The sequence below is a fragment of the Molothrus aeneus genome, chromosome Z, assembly GCF_037042795.1.
Source record: "Molothrus aeneus isolate 106 chromosome Z, BPBGC_Maene_1.0, whole genome shotgun sequence".
Classification (NCBI taxonomy): Eukaryota; Metazoa; Chordata; class Aves; order Passeriformes; family Icteridae; genus Molothrus; species Molothrus aeneus.
The window spans coordinates 26,550,793-26,569,721 of record NC_089680.1 but is presented as its reverse complement, the minus strand read 5'-3'; the positions used below and the strand labels follow the sequence as shown (position 1 = coordinate 26,569,721).

The 18,929-nt window shown below is 37.1% G+C and overlaps 1 protein-coding gene across 1 annotated transcript in view; it reads right to left on the bottom strand.

The window, feature by feature from the left end:
* PTPRD (protein tyrosine phosphatase receptor type D) overlaps positions 1 to 18,929 on the bottom strand; it is a 362,060-nt gene that overhangs the window by 46,777 nt on the left and 296,354 nt on the right. The window contains exons 26-27 of the mRNA XM_066569175.1: positions 15,394 to 15,517; positions 3,822 to 3,997 (exon numbers count right to left, since the gene is read on the bottom strand). Coding sequence (XP_066425272.1) covers positions 3,822 to 3,997; positions 15,394 to 15,517 — 300 coding nt within the window. The remainder of the gene's footprint in view (positions 1 to 3,821; positions 3,998 to 15,393; positions 15,518 to 18,929) is intronic.

The window sequence follows — 18,929 nt, the reverse complement described above, 5'->3', positions numbered from 1 at the left end:
CAAAGCAAAGAAGGAAAGGATTGAATCCTCTTGCACGTGGACAATCTATAACGGTATCCTATCCTGAAAAAGGAGGAAGGACTATATGCTTCCTGTTGGAGGCGACATGGTTATGTTTTGCTATAAAGAGAGATTTTTCATCTTATCATTCACACAATTCAGTACAGCTCGTGAGTACTCAGAACATCCAAAGAGTTGAGAGGAGAAAAAAAACCCCATCCAAAACTCAACAACAACAAAATTTAATCTGTACCACTTGCGGTAGAGGAGAAGACAGAGAAGTTGGAAAGAGAGGTATCATACATTAAAGTTTTACATGTTTAACATGTTTCCTTAGTGTAACACACAACTACTTTTTTTCAATCTCAAATTTAAAACGTTCAATATTGTTTAATTTCACTAAGATTAAACTCGTATCTGTGACAAAAATGCTACTAATACTGTTCCATGCACCGCCAATATGTGTAATTCTTTTTGATACAAATTACTTTCATGGTAGCTGAATGATGAGACTGACTTTCTCTTCCAGTCTGGTTTAGGTCAAGGGAAATTCAGGTGATGACATTTAATATGAAACCAACTAAGTGTGAAAGGTTATAAGTGAAAGATCTTTTTTTCCTGCAGCTTCCTTATAGGCAAACAAATGAATAATGAATTCACTGTAACATCTTCATTTGATCTACTCAGCTGTAAAAGATGTACATTCTCAAATCTGAAGTCATTCAGACATCTAACACATGCTAATGAACCAACTTTGTTTCTGCAGATGCAATTAAAATCCTCATCCTTATCTATGCAGTCCAGGTTATAAAGGCTGATACCAGGCTGCAGGACTACATAATGCAAAAAAGCTACCTAAACAGAAATGACGACACGAAAATGGAAAGCAGAAAGTCTGAGGGAGAAACAATCTTGCCTTGCAGCGGGAATAATGATCAGGCTGCCAAGACACAAAAGCAATCAAAACAGAATCAAAGGAGAAAGAGAAACAAAATTAGCAAAGCTCTTCATCCCTAATGATATGTAACAGTGCTTATATTTCATGTTTGAAATCTCACTTGTTTTTCTTCTACAAGAATATGCTATATAATAATGATAGCACAAGAAAAAATAGCAATGTAATGTCTGTCATCACTGGGTTTTTTCCCTGCACAGGGATTCCCACTGCTGCCTCACCATCAATGCCATTAATTACATTACATGCAGCCACTGTATTAGAAGTGGTAAGTGGTATGCCATATTCACAGAGCTGCTGACTCTCAGACTGGGAGCTGAGTTATGTACTGGATAGCTGGTATGTAATGCCCTGCAATGAATGCATCAAATTCAGCCTATGAACACAGAAGGCGATAAATTATGCACAAAAAATACACAAATATAAGCATTGAATGCATGAGCAATCCGTTGACTAGAATGTCTAGTTTCTTATTCCACTTAGAGAATGTATTGCTTCTGAATGCTAATCACTTACGGAGGTGATCACTATTCTGATCAGTGTTTTTTTAGGGTGCAGCCAACAAAGGCTAGAGTTAGCTTAAAACTCTGCTAGGCAATTACTGGAGAGAAAGAGAAGGATTTCATTTAGCTACATCAAAACATCCTTCTAGACAGTGGCTGTCTGTGGCCTGCAGTATTAAGATAAACTTTCAAGTACTTAAATATACCTTTTGCAATGGGCTGCTTATTAGGAACTGATTTTTTTTTCTTTGTTCTGGTGTCACTTACCAGCAATTTTAAAGAATTAATTAGTAAAGAAATGGGCAGAATTACATTTTCTCAATTCCAAACAGGCAGTGCCTGGACTAGACAAGGTCTGTAGACCCAAGATTAAACTAAAAATTCTGCTAAAATTACCATGAGCTATGTACTAATTGCCATCAGGTATGTAAAATCAGTGGTATTAATGTAGGTTAAAGTTACATGTGGGAAGTGACTCTATAATTAGAATGCTATACATTGCTTGAACTGCAAAAAGCCTACTCTACTTATAGAAATGACAGGAAGGGTAAAAGAGTAAATGTATATGTTTTGGTAAGCCTCCAGAAAGGAATGACTGCTGCCAAGAGGTTCAAGTTACGTAATCACTGCAATTATAGGTATCCAAGCATATGAAAAAGGCATCAATGCCAACACAGTATAGCATTAGACTTCATGGTGCAGTCCACCCTGTTCCAAGCTGACACATGCTGAAATATTTTCATTTTGAAATGGAGCTCATCCATGAACTACTGAAATATCAACTATTATCCAGTTACTCCTGTAAGATACTTTTACTGATTCAAAACCAGTCTGGATGATAAATCTTCTGTCCTCCTCTGTAATGTCTTTCTATATTACTGAACTCTTCTTCATACCCCATACTTATAGCATTTTCTAACTCATTGCACAGAGCCTTTGATACCTTAGCTTTTTCCACCTTCCACCTGTAGTCCTGCAGCCTGCTTCCCACTTGCAGGTTCCTGCAGCTTCACGCAAGCTTCTAGGACAGAGTACCTCAGAATGGTTGCAGCAGTGTTTTTCTGTGACACTCCTGTTTATTATTCACTTCCTGGATTTGAAAACCCTTCTACTGTTGTTGGCCCGGACCCAAGGGAAATGATAACCACTGATGTTAGTATCACCACTTCTTTCTCCCAGTTTCTGATTTCTACGTTTGGTTCAAGTTTCTGGCTTATAATATAGCCACATAAATGTGTTTGCAGAGAGCTCAGCAATGAACCAGCTGTGCAGCACTCTGCCTAGCCAACCTGTGCTCCCAGCAATGGTAACAGTATCACAAACAACCCCTGAGAACTTCAAGTACCTCTTGACACAAAATACTGTTACTGTAGAAAAAGTTTGATAGAGAATCCAACACTGATGGCTAAATACTTCCTGATTGACTGCTGCTGATGATTTTTCTCGTTTCTCTTTCTCCCCATCTTTCTCTTCTTCTTCTCTTCTGTTATTGTCTTTCCTTTTACTCTTTCCTCTCTAATAACATCCACTCTTAGAATTGATAAATACCACCAAATATGGACCCACTAGTAAATCTTCATGAAACACACCATGATCTGTCACTACAATTTCTATCACTTTCTTTATCTTATTTAAAATCTAATTACTATTTTTTATTTCTCTTTACATATAGCACATTTTTTATTATAACTCTTCTAATAATAGAATCTATAGTTTAATTATTTGAATAGTATCATGCTATTATCAGAACAATATCTGTATGTTTTAGTGCTTTACTTTCCTAATTTTACTTTGGTCTGCAAAATTGAATTTGAAATACCATGGATAATTTTGTATTCTGTTATTGCATGTGCTGTTGTAATTTTCCTAGCTACCAGCATCTGCTCAAAAAAACCAAATGTTTCTCAAGCAAATCTTCATTGATATTAAACAATGGTGAATTTATACCATTTAAAACTGAGAAATGAATGCTGTTGACATACACTAACTTCCTCATAACAGGATGATACAATCATGTTCTTATTACTACAGAGGAAGTAACTCTTTCGGTCACCTCATAAGATTTCCAACATGATAAAAAAAAAATAGCCCCCAAAATCACTGTGATCAAAAATTAAAAATTTTCCAGAGCATAAAAAAAACCTAAATAAATGTTGTGACTTGGTAGTTTCTTAGTGAAAGCAAGATGTCCTATATATAAGTAATTTTTGTGGTGCAGACACTTTAAACTTGTAGCAACCTAAAAATCCCCTCAGTTTTTACACATATAAAGAAGACAGGCAAACATACATGAAGGAAACAAAACAATGACATTAGTGGTAACTCAGGTACAATATTTTTAACCTTGCATAAGTTTTCCTTACCCTGGACCTCTCCTCTAGTTTTGTCATCATGACGACTGTTGCACCTTGTTGCTCCCACATCATTCTCCAGAAGTCACCAAAGGTTTCTGGCAATGCCCCCTGCGTTGCTATATAAGCATTCTGCTTCCTGTATCCATCTATGTAATTGGCATTGATATAGTCGCTGCCCGGGATGCCTGCAAAGAGAGTAGAGTGAAAACACAGGGCAAAGTTTCTCTGCTGTCCTGTTTTACAAGGGCTGAACAATCCCACGACACTGGATTTGATGAATCCTAGCTTGCTGTGTGTGCCAAAGAGTGCATGTACCCATGCACTTACACGTGAGTGTAGGCCATCTGTGGAGTCAAGAGGCATGGTGGTCTCTCTGGGAATATTTGTTCTTTTGAAACAAGCAACACAGCAGCATTTAAAAGCTGGTCTGATACTGCCTGCAGACAGCCAAAATATGGCAGTGCTACCTGGGACAGACCCCTTTGAGGATTTTCAATCAGAGACCCTGAGGAGGCTCCTCAAACATTCTTGTTGAGGTCATTGCAATTCCTTTAAATACATAAGGAAAAAAAATATCGTCAAGACTATTAATATCACTGCTATATTCATTTTCTCCATTAAATGCTAAGATAATTATGAGTTTTATTGTAACAAAACACATTATTTAAGTCAGATTTAAGAAACAGTGAAATTTTCTGTATGGTGTATGCATGAAATAAAGACCTTTGCAACACTGAATAAGAATTAAAAGCATTAAAAGAAGTGGGATCCAAGACTTGTGTGCACATGGGACCTACACCATTATTTGCTTGGGGCTCAGGTATTTTGGACAAGACGTATACAGGAACTTTGGCTGTGCCTTCCAGACACATGTCCATTCTTAGAGCCCCTTAGGAAGCAGGCCAGTTCCTAACTGCAATCTGTATAACTCAGGGTATGCCACAGGATGCCTGGATTGGAACATGCTGCCTACCCAGGCCAAGGAGGTGTGCTGGCTGTAGCAAAGGCCACATTACTACTCTGCACTAATAAGGTAGGCATGCTCATGGAAATGGATAAAAATGGACTTAAAATTCTCAGACCACTGCTGAATTCAGCATAGCAATGCCCAGCTTTTAACTCAGACTACATGTGTGCTGAAAGATAAAGCACTGAGGGAAGCATTTTTATGTCCCTGCTGTTGTTTTAACTGATGACTAGAGAAAGAAATAAGATATTAATGTGAGATCTCAGTGCTGGCTGAATGGCAAAGCAGTGTTAATTAGCTGAATATAATCATCTGCAACTTAGTAAGTTTTGTTGAAGTAATTGACAGAAGTTACTTATTTGAGCAGAATTGAATGATTTATATTTATGCAGCCAATCTGCCACGCACAACTCTGCAACCCCAAGAAATGGTAGAGGTTCCACAAAATCTTTCAAAAGAGAGTCAAGGTGATGATACCAGCTCCAGATTTATTCTACAGCTAAGACTGTTTTCCCTCATCAAAGCAACAAAATTGAGTTTCTTTGTCTATGAAACAGAATAAATTGTAAATAAGTACTTCCCAAGATGGTTGTCAGAAACAAAATCTTCAAATAGATTCTAATGCATTATCTCCTGCTAGTGCTCCCAAAACAGGAATTACTGGACCTGCACACTCCTATCTTTCCTGACTACAAGTAGCACACATCTGAAAATGTCTTCCAAAATATTTTTAATTTGAATGGAAATTAGGTGTACCTCTTTAAAATGGACTGTTCCTTTTAAGCTACAATTTTAATTGTTTCAACACTTATTCAGAGTAAACCTGAATGTTTCATTCCACTACTAACTTAGCAGTGAATGAACCCAGAGACTAAATGTCACAGTAAGTAAAATCCAATGTAATCTGGAAATTATTCAGATTATGGGTTACTGCAGCTGTAGTCTAGTAAAAAATTTTGCCTTCATGCCCGATAAAGTTCCACATACGTTCCTGTTTCATATGTTCAAATCATATTTAAACTAAATTTTTAATTTGTTTTTACTTTCTGTACACAATTAGAAGAAAATCCTGACAAAATATCTCAGAGATAGAAAGACCTTGTGACTTCAGGGTTACAAGAGAGGCAGAAAATGGCACTCCTCAGGCAAGATGCAAGAATGGACACGGGCAGACTGTCTGACTGATTTGACCTGACTGAAAGTCTCTTCAGGAGAAAAATAAAACAAAATAAAAAACTTGTTAACCTGCATAGTCCATAGCTGAAAAGCATGATTCCCCTCCATGAAAATCAGAAAGTGGAGCTCAAAAGCATCACTCTTGTAGATCTGGAGCTGTTTTACGTGACACTTCTCATTGTGGATATTGGAGTTAATGATATAGAAAAATAACTGCTAGGCACAATGTTGTATTTTCTTCCTTTATCAAGATAATAAAACTTTTTTTCACAAAACAGATGAGAAAGAAGAATGAAGCCAACAGGAGAAATCTACACCAACTGGGTATTATTACCAAAGGAACTGAGAAAGCTGGTAAGAAATGTTTTCTGCATAAATTAGAATTCTATTATGATGCCTGGTATCATACTTTGAAGCACATGTTATAAATAAAAGCCTGAGGAAAAAATGAAAAACAACACTTTGTAAAGTGGTTAAATGATCTTCTGGGAAAGCTGTCCTCTGGAACTGATAATGCACAAACTCAGTGTGCAAATTAAGCATGAGAACTATTGCAAGCTGTTCCCTAAAGAATGATCTTTACAAATTTTAGCAACCAATACTAGTACCTATTGTAAAAAAATCCAGAATCCTGAAATTGTAAATTCTCTTTCTACTCGCTAATTTGTATTGAATTTATTGACAAATTATATTAAAATATATAACCTCTAAATTAAATAAATTCTAATTCTTTCAATTAGAATGAAGAAAAGCTTCCAGATTACACCTTCCTTGATCTAAGATTCAAGTCAGAAAGAATTAAGATTAAGAATTACTGATAAATTCAAGGAAGATTTCTTCAAATATAGATTAAAGTGGAAATTTTCACTCTGTTTCTCCACTTTATTTCTGTAAAGTGGACATGAAAAATTTAGCTAGAAAAATTATTTTACAAGGCAAGTCAGCTTCACTGCACCAAATGAGGATATATTTGGGACATGGACATGAAATTCCATTTACCACAGGCCCTGAGCAACTATTAATGAATTAACCAATGAAGTTTTGGGGAGAAAAAAAAATACAACAAAACATGTTGCTTCAACACTTGCTTTGCATCAAGCATTTATTGCTAGCAGAATACAGTACTCAATAGTACTGTACAGTACTCAATAATACTTGATCTACTGAGATCAAGAGAACAACTTGATTCAGAATGCTCAGTTCCATTTCCTCTCACACACAGTATCCATTAGTGATATTCTCTGTTCTCTATCCACTCTCATAGTCCCTTTAAGTATTGTACCCATTTCTCACAGAGTCTCTTTTCATCACTATTTTCATGCATGACCTCAGTTTCACATCCTGCCCCAAAATCCTTAAAGCCCTCTAGGGAAGGTGCTTCAACATGAGAGGACTAATGAATTTGTTAAAAATAACAAATACAACAATTGAATATCTGTAAATATCTACAATGACAAAAAATAAAAAAATTATCAAAGATAAGTAAATCTAAATATTAAAATTTCCCTTTCTGAAATGACTTTTCCAGCCATAACCTCATTCTGAGCTGAGAAAACAGAACAATTTTGTGTCAAGTCCAATAGTGCAAAAACAATCAAATGACAACCAGTCTGACTGCAGTACAATGAAATCCTGCAAACTTTTGTTAGCTGCCATAGCTTGAAGGCAACATACCCACAAGCACAGCAGCAATTGCCATCATTACTTAAATTTGGGTTTCATGGTTAAGAGAGGTCAGTTGTTCTGTAACAGCATGGGTCAAAAAAGGGACAAAGCAACCAAATTCTGTACAATTGATATGAACTTAACCTAAGTCTTTTGGCATCAGTGGGATTTATTGTACCTTTAGGATGGCTTACCTGAAGTATAAATTTAGGGTAATCTATGCAGTATAACCTGACTTTTATAAGTTTCATGAAAGCAGAGACACAGTTTCTGCACAAGAAGTCAGTTAAAGACCAAGCTCCTGAACCATGATTCTACCACAACTATTTTCTAGTAGCATTTTCAACTATGGTGATGAATGACCAGAGTCTGCAATCTTTTAATTTAGCCAGACAGGAGTTAAGCACAATGGGGGAAGAATCAGATGAGTAGTTCAGCACAAAAGACAATCCACTTTTAAATATCTCAAGAGAACAATGTTTAGTTTTTATATAGTCAAAGTGAATGAGCAATGAAATAAAATTAGGTAATGCCACAATTAAAGTACAGAAGATAAAAAACCCCATGAACTGTATTGCTCTCAATTTATACTGAGAATGCATGAGCTGAGATGACAGTACAGCTTACTGCAACATACACTTAGATCCACAAGGCTAATAGTGTAGACCCTAAGAATGATTCACTTGATTTCCTGAAGAGAGTTATAATCTCAAATAACTTTAATTAGACTTCACATTTTATTCACAAACTGAAATCAAATAATGAAATTATTTCAAGCCTTTACAAAGGCTGAGTACTGAACAGCCTTTCTATTTAAAATAAATTAAACTATAAAGCTTTGTTTCTGCGCTGCTTCCCTAAGACATGTGCTTTTAGTCATGTGCATAAATAGTGTGAAGTAATAGGATTAAATTCTGTCATGCTTGTAAACAAGTTGGAAAAATACCATGATGAACTCAGAGTGTTGATGAAGTTGTACTACTGTTTTAAATCAATGTCTGGTGTTTTGAACAATGCCAGAGCAAAAAACACAGGCTGTTCGTGCATGTGTGAACAAAACAGTGAGAAGAATCTAATTTATGTAAGAGGCATGCATCAGGTTAACTATAAAAGAATGCAGATGAGGTCCCTTGCTATCCTCTCTTTTTCATCTCTTTCTCTTTTGCTTTCTTTGTCGCACCCCAGCTCTGCACCATCCACATGGAAGGAACAATGTGGAATCTGGGGTGATATTCTTTGTTCTCTCTCTCTCTTGCTTTGTCTGATCCAACCACAGCTGTCATTCTATCCCATGCTCCATACTGAACTTTATTGCAGGAGTGTGGAGATTGTGGACATGTGTTGCGGCTTGTTAAGCCAGCACCTTTGAGGGGTTAATTTTAGGAGGTGAGAGCTATATTAGTGTGCTGTACAAAATTAAGGGCTTGCTAGCCACCACATTTGTGGAAGCAAATTTTAAGAATGTAGAGGGTTGTTAGACAACACTTTTTGACTCTAAATAGTTGTCTGATTGATGGAGTTAAGGCATGCCTTAAGAACACAAGCACAAGAGACCTCACTTCAGGTCCGGCTTCTTTGTTCAGCCTGATGAGAACTTACCATGACAATGTGCCCCCTGCCATGGGTTGTGACAGCAGCCCTGGTTGGCAATGCTGTGCCTGATGCTCCTGAGGACATGTTTGGCCCCCTGGATGCTCCCCCTGTGCTGGATGCTCCCAAGAACATGTTTGTCCATCCTGGCTGCCAGGGCACCGCTGACTCATGTTCAACTTGCTCCCTCAAGTCCTTTTCAGCTCTCCAGCATCTCATTCTCCAACTGTTTGTACTTCCAAGGTTGCCCCATCCCAGGTGCAGAATCTGGCACTTTGTCTTGTTGAACTTCCTGTGGTTGTTGATTGTTCAGCCCCCTGATTTGTCAAGGCATCTCTGTAGGGCCTCCCTGCCTTCACGGGAGTCAACAGCTTCCTCAATTTTGTATAGTTTAGTATCCCTTCCAGTCCTACATCCAAGTCATTTATGAAGATGTTAAAGAGCACCAGCCCTATGGTGGAGCCCTACAGAACCCCACTAATGACAGGTCCTCAGCCTGATGCCACCCCATTCACTGCAACCCCTTGTGCCTGACCTGTGAACCAGTTGCTCACCCATCACATGACGTGATTATCCAGCTGTATGCTGGACATTTTGTCCAAAAACATAGACCATGAGAGAAGGTATTAAAAACTTAGCTGAAATAAAAAAAAATTACATTAACTGTCATTCCTTAATCCCCTTGGCCAATGAACAGGTGCTAGGTGACAGTAACCAGTGTTTCTGTGGATGTTTTTGTTACATGAAATCTATATAGTTAAGCAAATAATCAAATTGAAATGGTCTAAGCACAAATCTGTATTTTAAGAACTCACTGAAATATGTAGCAGCACTAAATCAATGAAGTACTCCGGTAGTAAATATTTGTAAAATGAAGGCTTTTTACAAAGACTGAGGAAAAGTCTCTACATATCATCCCAGAAGGATGAAGGATAGGAAAAGATGAAGGATGAAGAAGGAAAAAGAAATGTCAGGAAAAGAAAACCTACAGATAGCTGGATTGTGAATAGACTGTTAGGAGGACTAGGAGAGGCTGGTGAAGAGGGAGAAGATGAATGATATGGAAACTCAAAGGGAAATGTTGAATTAGAGAGAATTTATGGACAGAAGGCAATGCCAGAAAAGGATAGGCAGAAGATGCAGAATTAGGCCTGACAAAGAATGGGATTGTGTAGAGGGTGGAAGAGAAGTATTTGAAAGGAAAGGGAAAAGGTGACAAAAGTGAAATTAAGTATGCAAACAAAGAACTAAGAGTGTAGAAGATCTGCAGGCAAGATGAGAAATTTGGAAGATTGCAGGTGAGAAAAGAAACTTGGAAAGTGACCAGCAGAAAGACATGGAAAAAAATGGAAGCTCCTTTAGAAAAAAAAAAAAAACCAACAAAACTTAGCATGAATTTGTTTTGTTTTGGTCTAAGAACTGTCTAGTATTAAGAAGCCCAGAAAGGAAATAAACAGATTGTTCTGTGCAGGTCCTCAGAGGCATAGGTAAGAGCATTGCATCAGGAAACGATCCACAATGCATGACAGTATGTGCAGATGGCAGTATGTTGCACAATATTACAAAGCAGACACTGAATCCTAACATGATATCCTCATACTGTAGTTATTTTACTGTTGTCTGAAACTGGTTTTAGCCATCTTTTTAACACTGAGTAACACAGCAGTTAACAGACAAAGGAATCTTTTATTGAATAGAAATATTAATTTATACTCTAAATTATGCACTCAAAGAGATGATGAGTGTCTCTACTAATATGAAAGGATATGATATCTGGTTTGCTATTTCCTGCAAAACCCAGTTTCAATATGAGTGCTCACGGTAAATATGTACCAAATCTTCATTAGTCAGTCAAGAACAAAGCCACCAGATGTTTTCTTGGAGTTTTTCCCAATGGAAAGTATGTCAACATATGCAGGAGAAATTGTTCTGACTAGATTTTAAGGGTATCAAGAATGGCAGCATTTAAGTTATAACTATTACAGTATCAGTAGGCTCATACACCTACAGCTTGTTTCAGCATTGTTGTCAAGACATGCACCACGACATCTACACTATGAAATCTACTTCACAGGGGCCCTAACACCATGAAATCACTTCACTCATCTTTCTGTATCCATATTCTTTATGGGTATTTGTGTATCCATCACCAAAATACTTTTGTTGTTTTTAAGGCACACCAACCAAAATACTTTTGTTGTTTTTAAGGCACACCAAACTTCTGGGTGAGGGGCCATTCAGTTCCTATTGTTAGCAGAAGGCAACATAAATGCAATGTGACAGAGTGCAAATAGTTTGTACAGGTCATGACTCTTCCACAGTTACAATGCTCCAAACAATTTCTAAATCTTACAATGATGGCCTACATAATCAAAGCCAATTTAATGGCAACTGGCCATCAGACAAATAAGAATATTAGCAGCTTTTTGCCTTTTCTTTCTTGTCCATTTGTATTACATTCAGAGCTTTCTAGTTTTCTAGCAGAATTTTAAAGTCACTAAATTTCCAAAAAAAAAAAAATTACCGTGCTGAAATATGATAGGTATTTTTTTCCTTTTAATAACTGGCCTTATGCAAATACATCCACATATAGAAGACTTTTAGTCATTAATATCTCCTAAAATAATCGGCAAGGCATTTTAAAATGCAGAATGTTTATCCATTCCCTCCCCACCTCCTGAATTTTTATTTACTTCTTAGAGGTTGAAGATCACAGATCTAGCTGTTTTAACTCAATCTGTTCATCTTTTGATCAGTAAATTCTCCCTTAAATCTATTTGGATGCATATAATAAACTTCACTACATTCTAACATTCTGTCATTATACTTTAAAATTCCAAGTGTTCATCTCAGAAACAGCCAAAGACAGCACAATATGAGCTGATTTCAAGACTTCAATCAGATTTCAAGAACATGGGAACAGAATTTTGCAAAGTAAAATTTTCTTTTCAGGAGGAAAAACCAAATTACCATGTCCAACCTGGGTTTTCTCTCCAAAGGGAAATCTAATGTAATAAAATTTAAGCAGTGATAACAAATATATTTCTGTGAAATGAGTAATTATGTTGTGGAACTCCATACTGTATGTAATTAGAGAGGTCAAGAACTTAGTGGGGATTCAAAACAAGGTTTTAACAGGAGTTATGAAGGGTGCCAAAATAAATACTTTGAAAGTGTTAATAAGCCTTGTGTTTCAGGGCTAATGCAATTTTTAACAATTTGATATCAATAGTTCAAAAGAAGTAATTTCAAATCTGTGCTAATTGCTTCTCAAGACTTTCTAGTAATCACTCTGAACAGGCTACAGAGTTCTGCTATGGCATAAAACTGGCCTTGTGTCTCATTCTGAAGTACCAGTTACAATATTCCATATTTCTGCAACACTGTTAAGATGCTAAATGTTCATCAGTGTAGGATTACAGTTTGGCAGATGCTTAGTCTTTTCTTCATATATATTTCCTCTTAAACAGCAAGCAACTGTCTAGGTGTAAAATGGAGCTCCTCTCATTAGAAAAGCACAGCTACTATTCAAACCTCACTAATAATACTAGTTTTCTTGTGACCATCAAAGAAATGCAGATGAGGCCTATGTGTAGGCATGTACATGTATATGTGCATGCATATTTGTACTAAATATTCTCCAAATAGTTGTAACAAAATATATTTTAGTCCAAATTTAGGTCCTGATTAAGTTGTATAGTATCATAGATAAAGGAGAATTTATTTTTAAGTAATATTCCAAATACTGATTTCCCTGGTAACATGAAAAGAAACACAGGTATCAACTGAATAAAGTGCTGGCCAGACTGTGTATTTTCATATCTGAAATATCTACTTAAAACCTGAAAGACAAATACTTTTTACTAAATGCTAAGACCAATTGATTAAACTTTTGAAGGTGCATACACAAAATTTCATCTACCCAATAATGTAAAATCCCAGGAATAAGAATTTTTAAGGGGATAATGATATATTAAATTATTTCTGTTTTCAAGACTAAATATCACCTTATAAAAAGGCATTTACTATTTGATTTATTCACCATATGCTTTTTTCAGCATAATCTAAAGACTTGGAAAAAAACTAAAATCATGCAAATCACCGAATGGGTGAATATTCCATTTGTGGTCTTACATCCAACACTAATATTACAAAAGGTTATAATACTTTTCTCTCTGTAGACCCAGTGACTATGAAAGATTTAGAAATTTTAGCCACATTGTGGTATTTCTTACTTAAAAAAGGGAAACAAAGATAACTATCACTTACGTAAAAACATAGTCCAATGAACTGTGTAATTTCATACTTTCAATTACTTTCACTAACATTTTCTGCTTTGCCTCTTAAATTTTCTTCTCATTCTCTGAATATAATAATTTTTTTAAAGGGAACCAAATTTCAGGGAAATATGGCAGTCTAGTTGTCTAATAATATATAAATTATCAAATAAATTTGATTACATTTAATTTTTTTTCTCTCCTTCTCTCCTCCTTTATACAACTCTTTTTCCAAGCAAAATCCCTGGGAAAAAGAGTCTTCTTTTTGCCAGTTAGACTTATCTCCTAGTTAAGCATTTTGTTCTGAAGAATACCATTCGGAAACCCTGTCCAGTTGCTGTTCCTGACCTATTCAGACCATGTACTTTGACCACTTGTCTGGACCAGTGAGACAGGAAAGGATATATTTATTGAGTTACATCACATATAGTGCTAATTAGAATAGCCTCCTTTAGTGTTGAGACAGGTAGAGCCAGGTTTCTACACAGCCATATTCTTTTACAAGGCAATATGAAAAATTGTATGTTGCAAAAAAAAATCTTGTCAGAACTGCAAATGAACCTCAAAGGTGGAAAAATATAAGCAGATTATCATATGCAAATTCTTCAAGGTAATCATTAAAATTTGCTAATACATTTGAGAAGCTCTTATCTGTATTATCAAAGCCTGTGGTATGCAGCTGCAATGAATGAGGAAAGATCTAAACTTCAGTGGGATTGCCTTTTTCTTCACCAATAAGCTAATATTAAAGTGGATTACACCTATAAATCCAGTGTATTTAGGTCTGGAGTAGCCAAAGATAAGCAGCTGTTTATAACCATAAATTAAAATTCTTGCAGTTTAACTTGTACCATGTTATGACTGAAGTAACTATGACCTTGAATATAGATCCCTTTATCTTATGTATCGTATGCAAGTCCTGTTGGAGCTAACTAAACACAACTCTTATTTTCATTTAAATTGTGTCATTTAAATATATAATTTTTTTGATTATGGCCATCATTAATACCTGACTGACCACAACATAGAAAAAACTGAAAATCCATTTTCAACCTAGGAAGTAGGTTAATAGTAAGGCAGAATTGGAAAAAAATAAAAAGAATTCTCTGAGTGAAAACCAGCGTGTCCTGATCCTTGGTAAAACAGACACAACACCTAGGACTGGCTACCTGTAACAGTTTTCTTGAGATAAAACTTTAAAGTGTTTATGATTTTGGGAAGCTTTGTAACAAAGAAAGATACAATGAAAAGCTCTCACTAAATCACACTGTCAATCTTTAGTCAGTGAGATACTCTCAAAAATGCCTGCAAGTGGGCATTTGTTTAAAAACTCTAGTTTGATGTTTAGATTGGAAATTAAAATTAAAGTTCTAAGAGAGTTTTTAAAATTTCCCCAGAGAATATGAGGTTGAACTGATTTTTTTCCCCACAATAAGGTTTTGCAAAGTAAAATTCAATGAGCAGATATCTTGATAATTTCATATATATTCTTCATATATGTTTCCTCTTAAACAGCAAGCAACTGTCTAGGTGTAAAATGGAGCTCCTCTCATTAGAAAAGCACAGCTACTATTGATCAACAAATGCCTCAATTCAAATATGTTTGTTTACTGCTATGTTTGCTTTGTAGTGTTAGTATAAGTAAGCAGCAATATTAATTTACTTCAGATAACTCACTGGCATATACACAGGGACCTAATGCACTCAGTGTTACATGTGAATGTACTTTTTAGTGCAAGTTCATAATACATTGCTGACAATAAGCATCAGAAGAGGATTGTCATTACAGGAATTTGCTGGAAGTGCTTTAATTAACACTTCTTTATATAACTATATAAAGATATTGATTAGTTAAATTATTCTAGATTTTAGGATATAATTAATTTAATTTTAAAGGTCTCCTTACCTTCTATTGCTGAGAGAAGAACACGAGAATGGTCGTATGCAATTACATTCGCATATCTATTCTTTGGTTTGTTTACTTCCAGGTTAGAGTGTTCCCATGTGAACTGCTGGCCAGGATCAATAGACTTCAAAAGACAAAGAGAAAAAAAGGAAAGGAAACTTTCAGCTAGGGACTACATAATTGTTTTATTTATGGTAATTAGAAACTAAAATCCCATAGTTTGCACTGGAAATAATTTCCTTTTGAAAGAAAATTATTACTTCAGGACACACTGTAACATATTAGATCATATTACATTAACCATTGTGTATTTATGCATCTGAAATTTCCATGAGGAATTTAACCACAAGCTTTTAAAATCCAGGGCTTTTTCTTCAGAGAAAACAAGCTATCCACCCTTTTATCTTTTTACTCATTTCAGAAAGTGAGGGGTTCTAGATTAACAGAAAATGAATAAATATCATAAATCTCAAAAACACTGGGATGAAGGGGAATAAATATTTTTGCCTTTATTAGTAAGAACACATGTTCAAAAATTTTCCTGTCCTGTTTTTTAAATAAACTCCAAAGGTTCCTGAAAAAATTTTTCAGAAGAAAAAAAATGTTTCTTTTCTTTCATTTTGATGCCAGACTAACCCGTGGCACTAGTGTTGCTCAGGAAACTAGAGCTGTGTTTCATCCATGGACAACATCAAGAAACTTGCTTTTAATTTCCTTGAGTCATAAATAAGTAAGCAATTCAGGCATATTTGAAATTTTAATGATATCTTTTTCATAAACATAACTAATCTTATTCATAAACAAAACTACATGTTTCCAGATTTGCTGTTTATTTTCTGTTCCAGGGTGGAATTAACAGAAACATTCACCACACCCCTTCATCCTTCACCACTAGGGAAACTTCAGACTCTAGTATTTTTACCTCTATGGTTGAATATCTATGCAGCAAAATGAATGTAAAATAGGTAACAGATGGTACCTGTTTATGCTCACCATGGTAGTGGCTGTATGAAACGTCATCTCATTCTGAGAAGTCATGAATAATAACCTATTGTTTAACCTTTCCTTTCCGTAACATTAGAGACATTAAAATTGTTTCATCAATATGAATACACAACTATGGCTTGAGGTTTATGCCCTCTGTTTGTTTAATCCTGGTAAGAACTGGCAGCTCCCAATGACAGCTAGTGGTAAGCAATGAAAAAAAAAAAAAAAAAAAAGATGACACAGATAAGCCAAGGTGGGGCAGTTCACCAACACTATGCTCATCTTCCACAAGTAGACCAGCAACATGGCACAAGTCAGGAGATCCATACTGTCCATATTGCCACTACAACATCAAGCCAACAGCTTTGCTCACTCTTCCTAGGGTATGACCTGTAATCTATTAGAGTAGGTATTACCTGACAATGAGCATGTGTGAAATTAGTTAATGCGATTTTACCAGGACTTATCCCTTTGACTGATAATTTGGCCAGTCTGAAAATTGCTTCATTCTCATGCATCTTTTCATATTTTGTACAATTTATTTATTTAATATTTTGAGAATAAATTTGCTTCTGTATTGAGATTATTGAAAACAAAATAATTTGCCTGTCTGCCTAATAGAGAAGCATTTGTTTTTGGGAAAACAAATACCTCAGAAAAACAAGTGCTTTATCCTATTAACCAATACCATAGGCTCAATTAACTTTTATAACAAAAAGATTATAAAGTCCTGCATAACCTAGCTATGGAGAGTAGAGGAGTGAGATGGCTCATGTTCCGGCTCACTCTTTAACTAAAGCAACTGAGACAGAGTGCTTGGCAAATCCTCCCTCAAAAGGAAATGAACTGGGACTGTTTAGAGGAATGAAGAAAAAATTAAATGCTTGGGATCATGATGAAGGCTATGAAAATTCTACTTATGCTTTGCATATGATTCATTTGAATTCACAAAATTCACAGAATGACTAAGTTGGAGGAGACTTAAAGATCATCAAGTCCAACCCATGCCCTAACCAAACCATGGCACTGGGTGCCACATCCAGTCTTTTCTTAAACACATCCAGGGATGGTGACTCCACCACCTCCCTGGCAGGCTATTCCAGAATTTTATCACCCTTTCTGTAAAAAACTTATTCCTAATATCCAACCTATATTTCCCTTGGTGCAGCTTGAGACTGTGTCCTCTTGTTCTGTCAGTTGTTCCCTGGAGAAAGAGACCAACCCTACCTGACTACAGCCAGCTTTCAGGGAATTGTAGAGAGTGATAAGGGCACCTCTGAGTCTCCTTTTCTCCAGGCTAAACACCCCCAGCTCCCTCAGTTGTTCCTCACAGGGTTTGTGTTCCCAGTCCCTCTCCAGCCCCGCTGCCTCTTCTGGACGCGCTCCAGCGTCTCAAGGTCCTTCCCAAACTGAGGGCCCAGAACTGGATACAGCACTCGAGGTGTGGCCTCACCAGTGCCGAGTACAGGGGAGAATGACCTCCCTGCTCCTGCTGGCCACACTGTTCCTGACACAGGCCAGGATGCCTTTGGCCTTCTTGGCCACCAGGGCACACTGCTGGCTCATGTCCACTCAGTTGTCACCAGTACCCCCAGGTCCCTTTCCAGCCACACCGCCCCCAGCCTGTAACGCTGCAGGGGGTTATATTGTGGCCAAAATGCAGGACTCAGCACTTGGATTTATTAAACTTCATCTTGTTAGATTCTGCCCATGCATCCAACAATTCCACGTCTCTCTGCAGAGCCCTCCTACCCTTCAACAGATCAACACATGACCCCAGCTTAGTGTCATCTGCAAATTTACTAATGAAAGACTCAGTACCCTCATCCATGTCCTCAATAAAGGTATTGAACAGAACAGGCCCCAGCACAGATCCCTGAGGACACCTCTGCTGACTGGCCCCAGCTGGATGTGGCACCGTTCACCTCCACCCTCTGGGCCCGGCCTCCAGCCAGTTCTGAACCCAGCACAGAGTGCTCCTGTCCAAGCCATGGGCTGCCAGCTTGTCCAGGAGTGTGCTGTGGGAGACAGTGTCAAAGGCTTGGTGAAGTCCAAACAGACAAATCCACAGCCTTTCCTGCATCCACCAGGCAGGGATCAGGTTGGTCAAACGACCTACCCCTCCTAAATCCCTGCTGGCTGGGTGTGATACCCTGGCCACCTGGTAAGTTCTGTGTGATGAAAATCAATATAAACTGTTCCATGACCTTACTGGGTGCTGAGGTCAGGCTAACTGGCCTATAATTACCAGGGTCCTCCTTCCCACCCTTTGTGTGAATGGGTGTCACACTGGCCAGCTTCCAGTTATCTGGAACCTCACCAGTGAGCCAGGACTATTGGCAAATGATAGAGAGGGGCTTCACAAGCTCTTCTGCCAGCTCCCTCATCACCCTGGGATGGATCCCTCCTGGTCCCATGGATTTATGAATATCCAAGCATCTAAGCAGTTCTCTGACTGCCTGCTCTTGGATAATGAGGGGAGCATTCTGCTCCCTGATATTGAGCAACCCAAGAGGACAGTTGTCCTGAAATTCTTCTCACTAAAAACC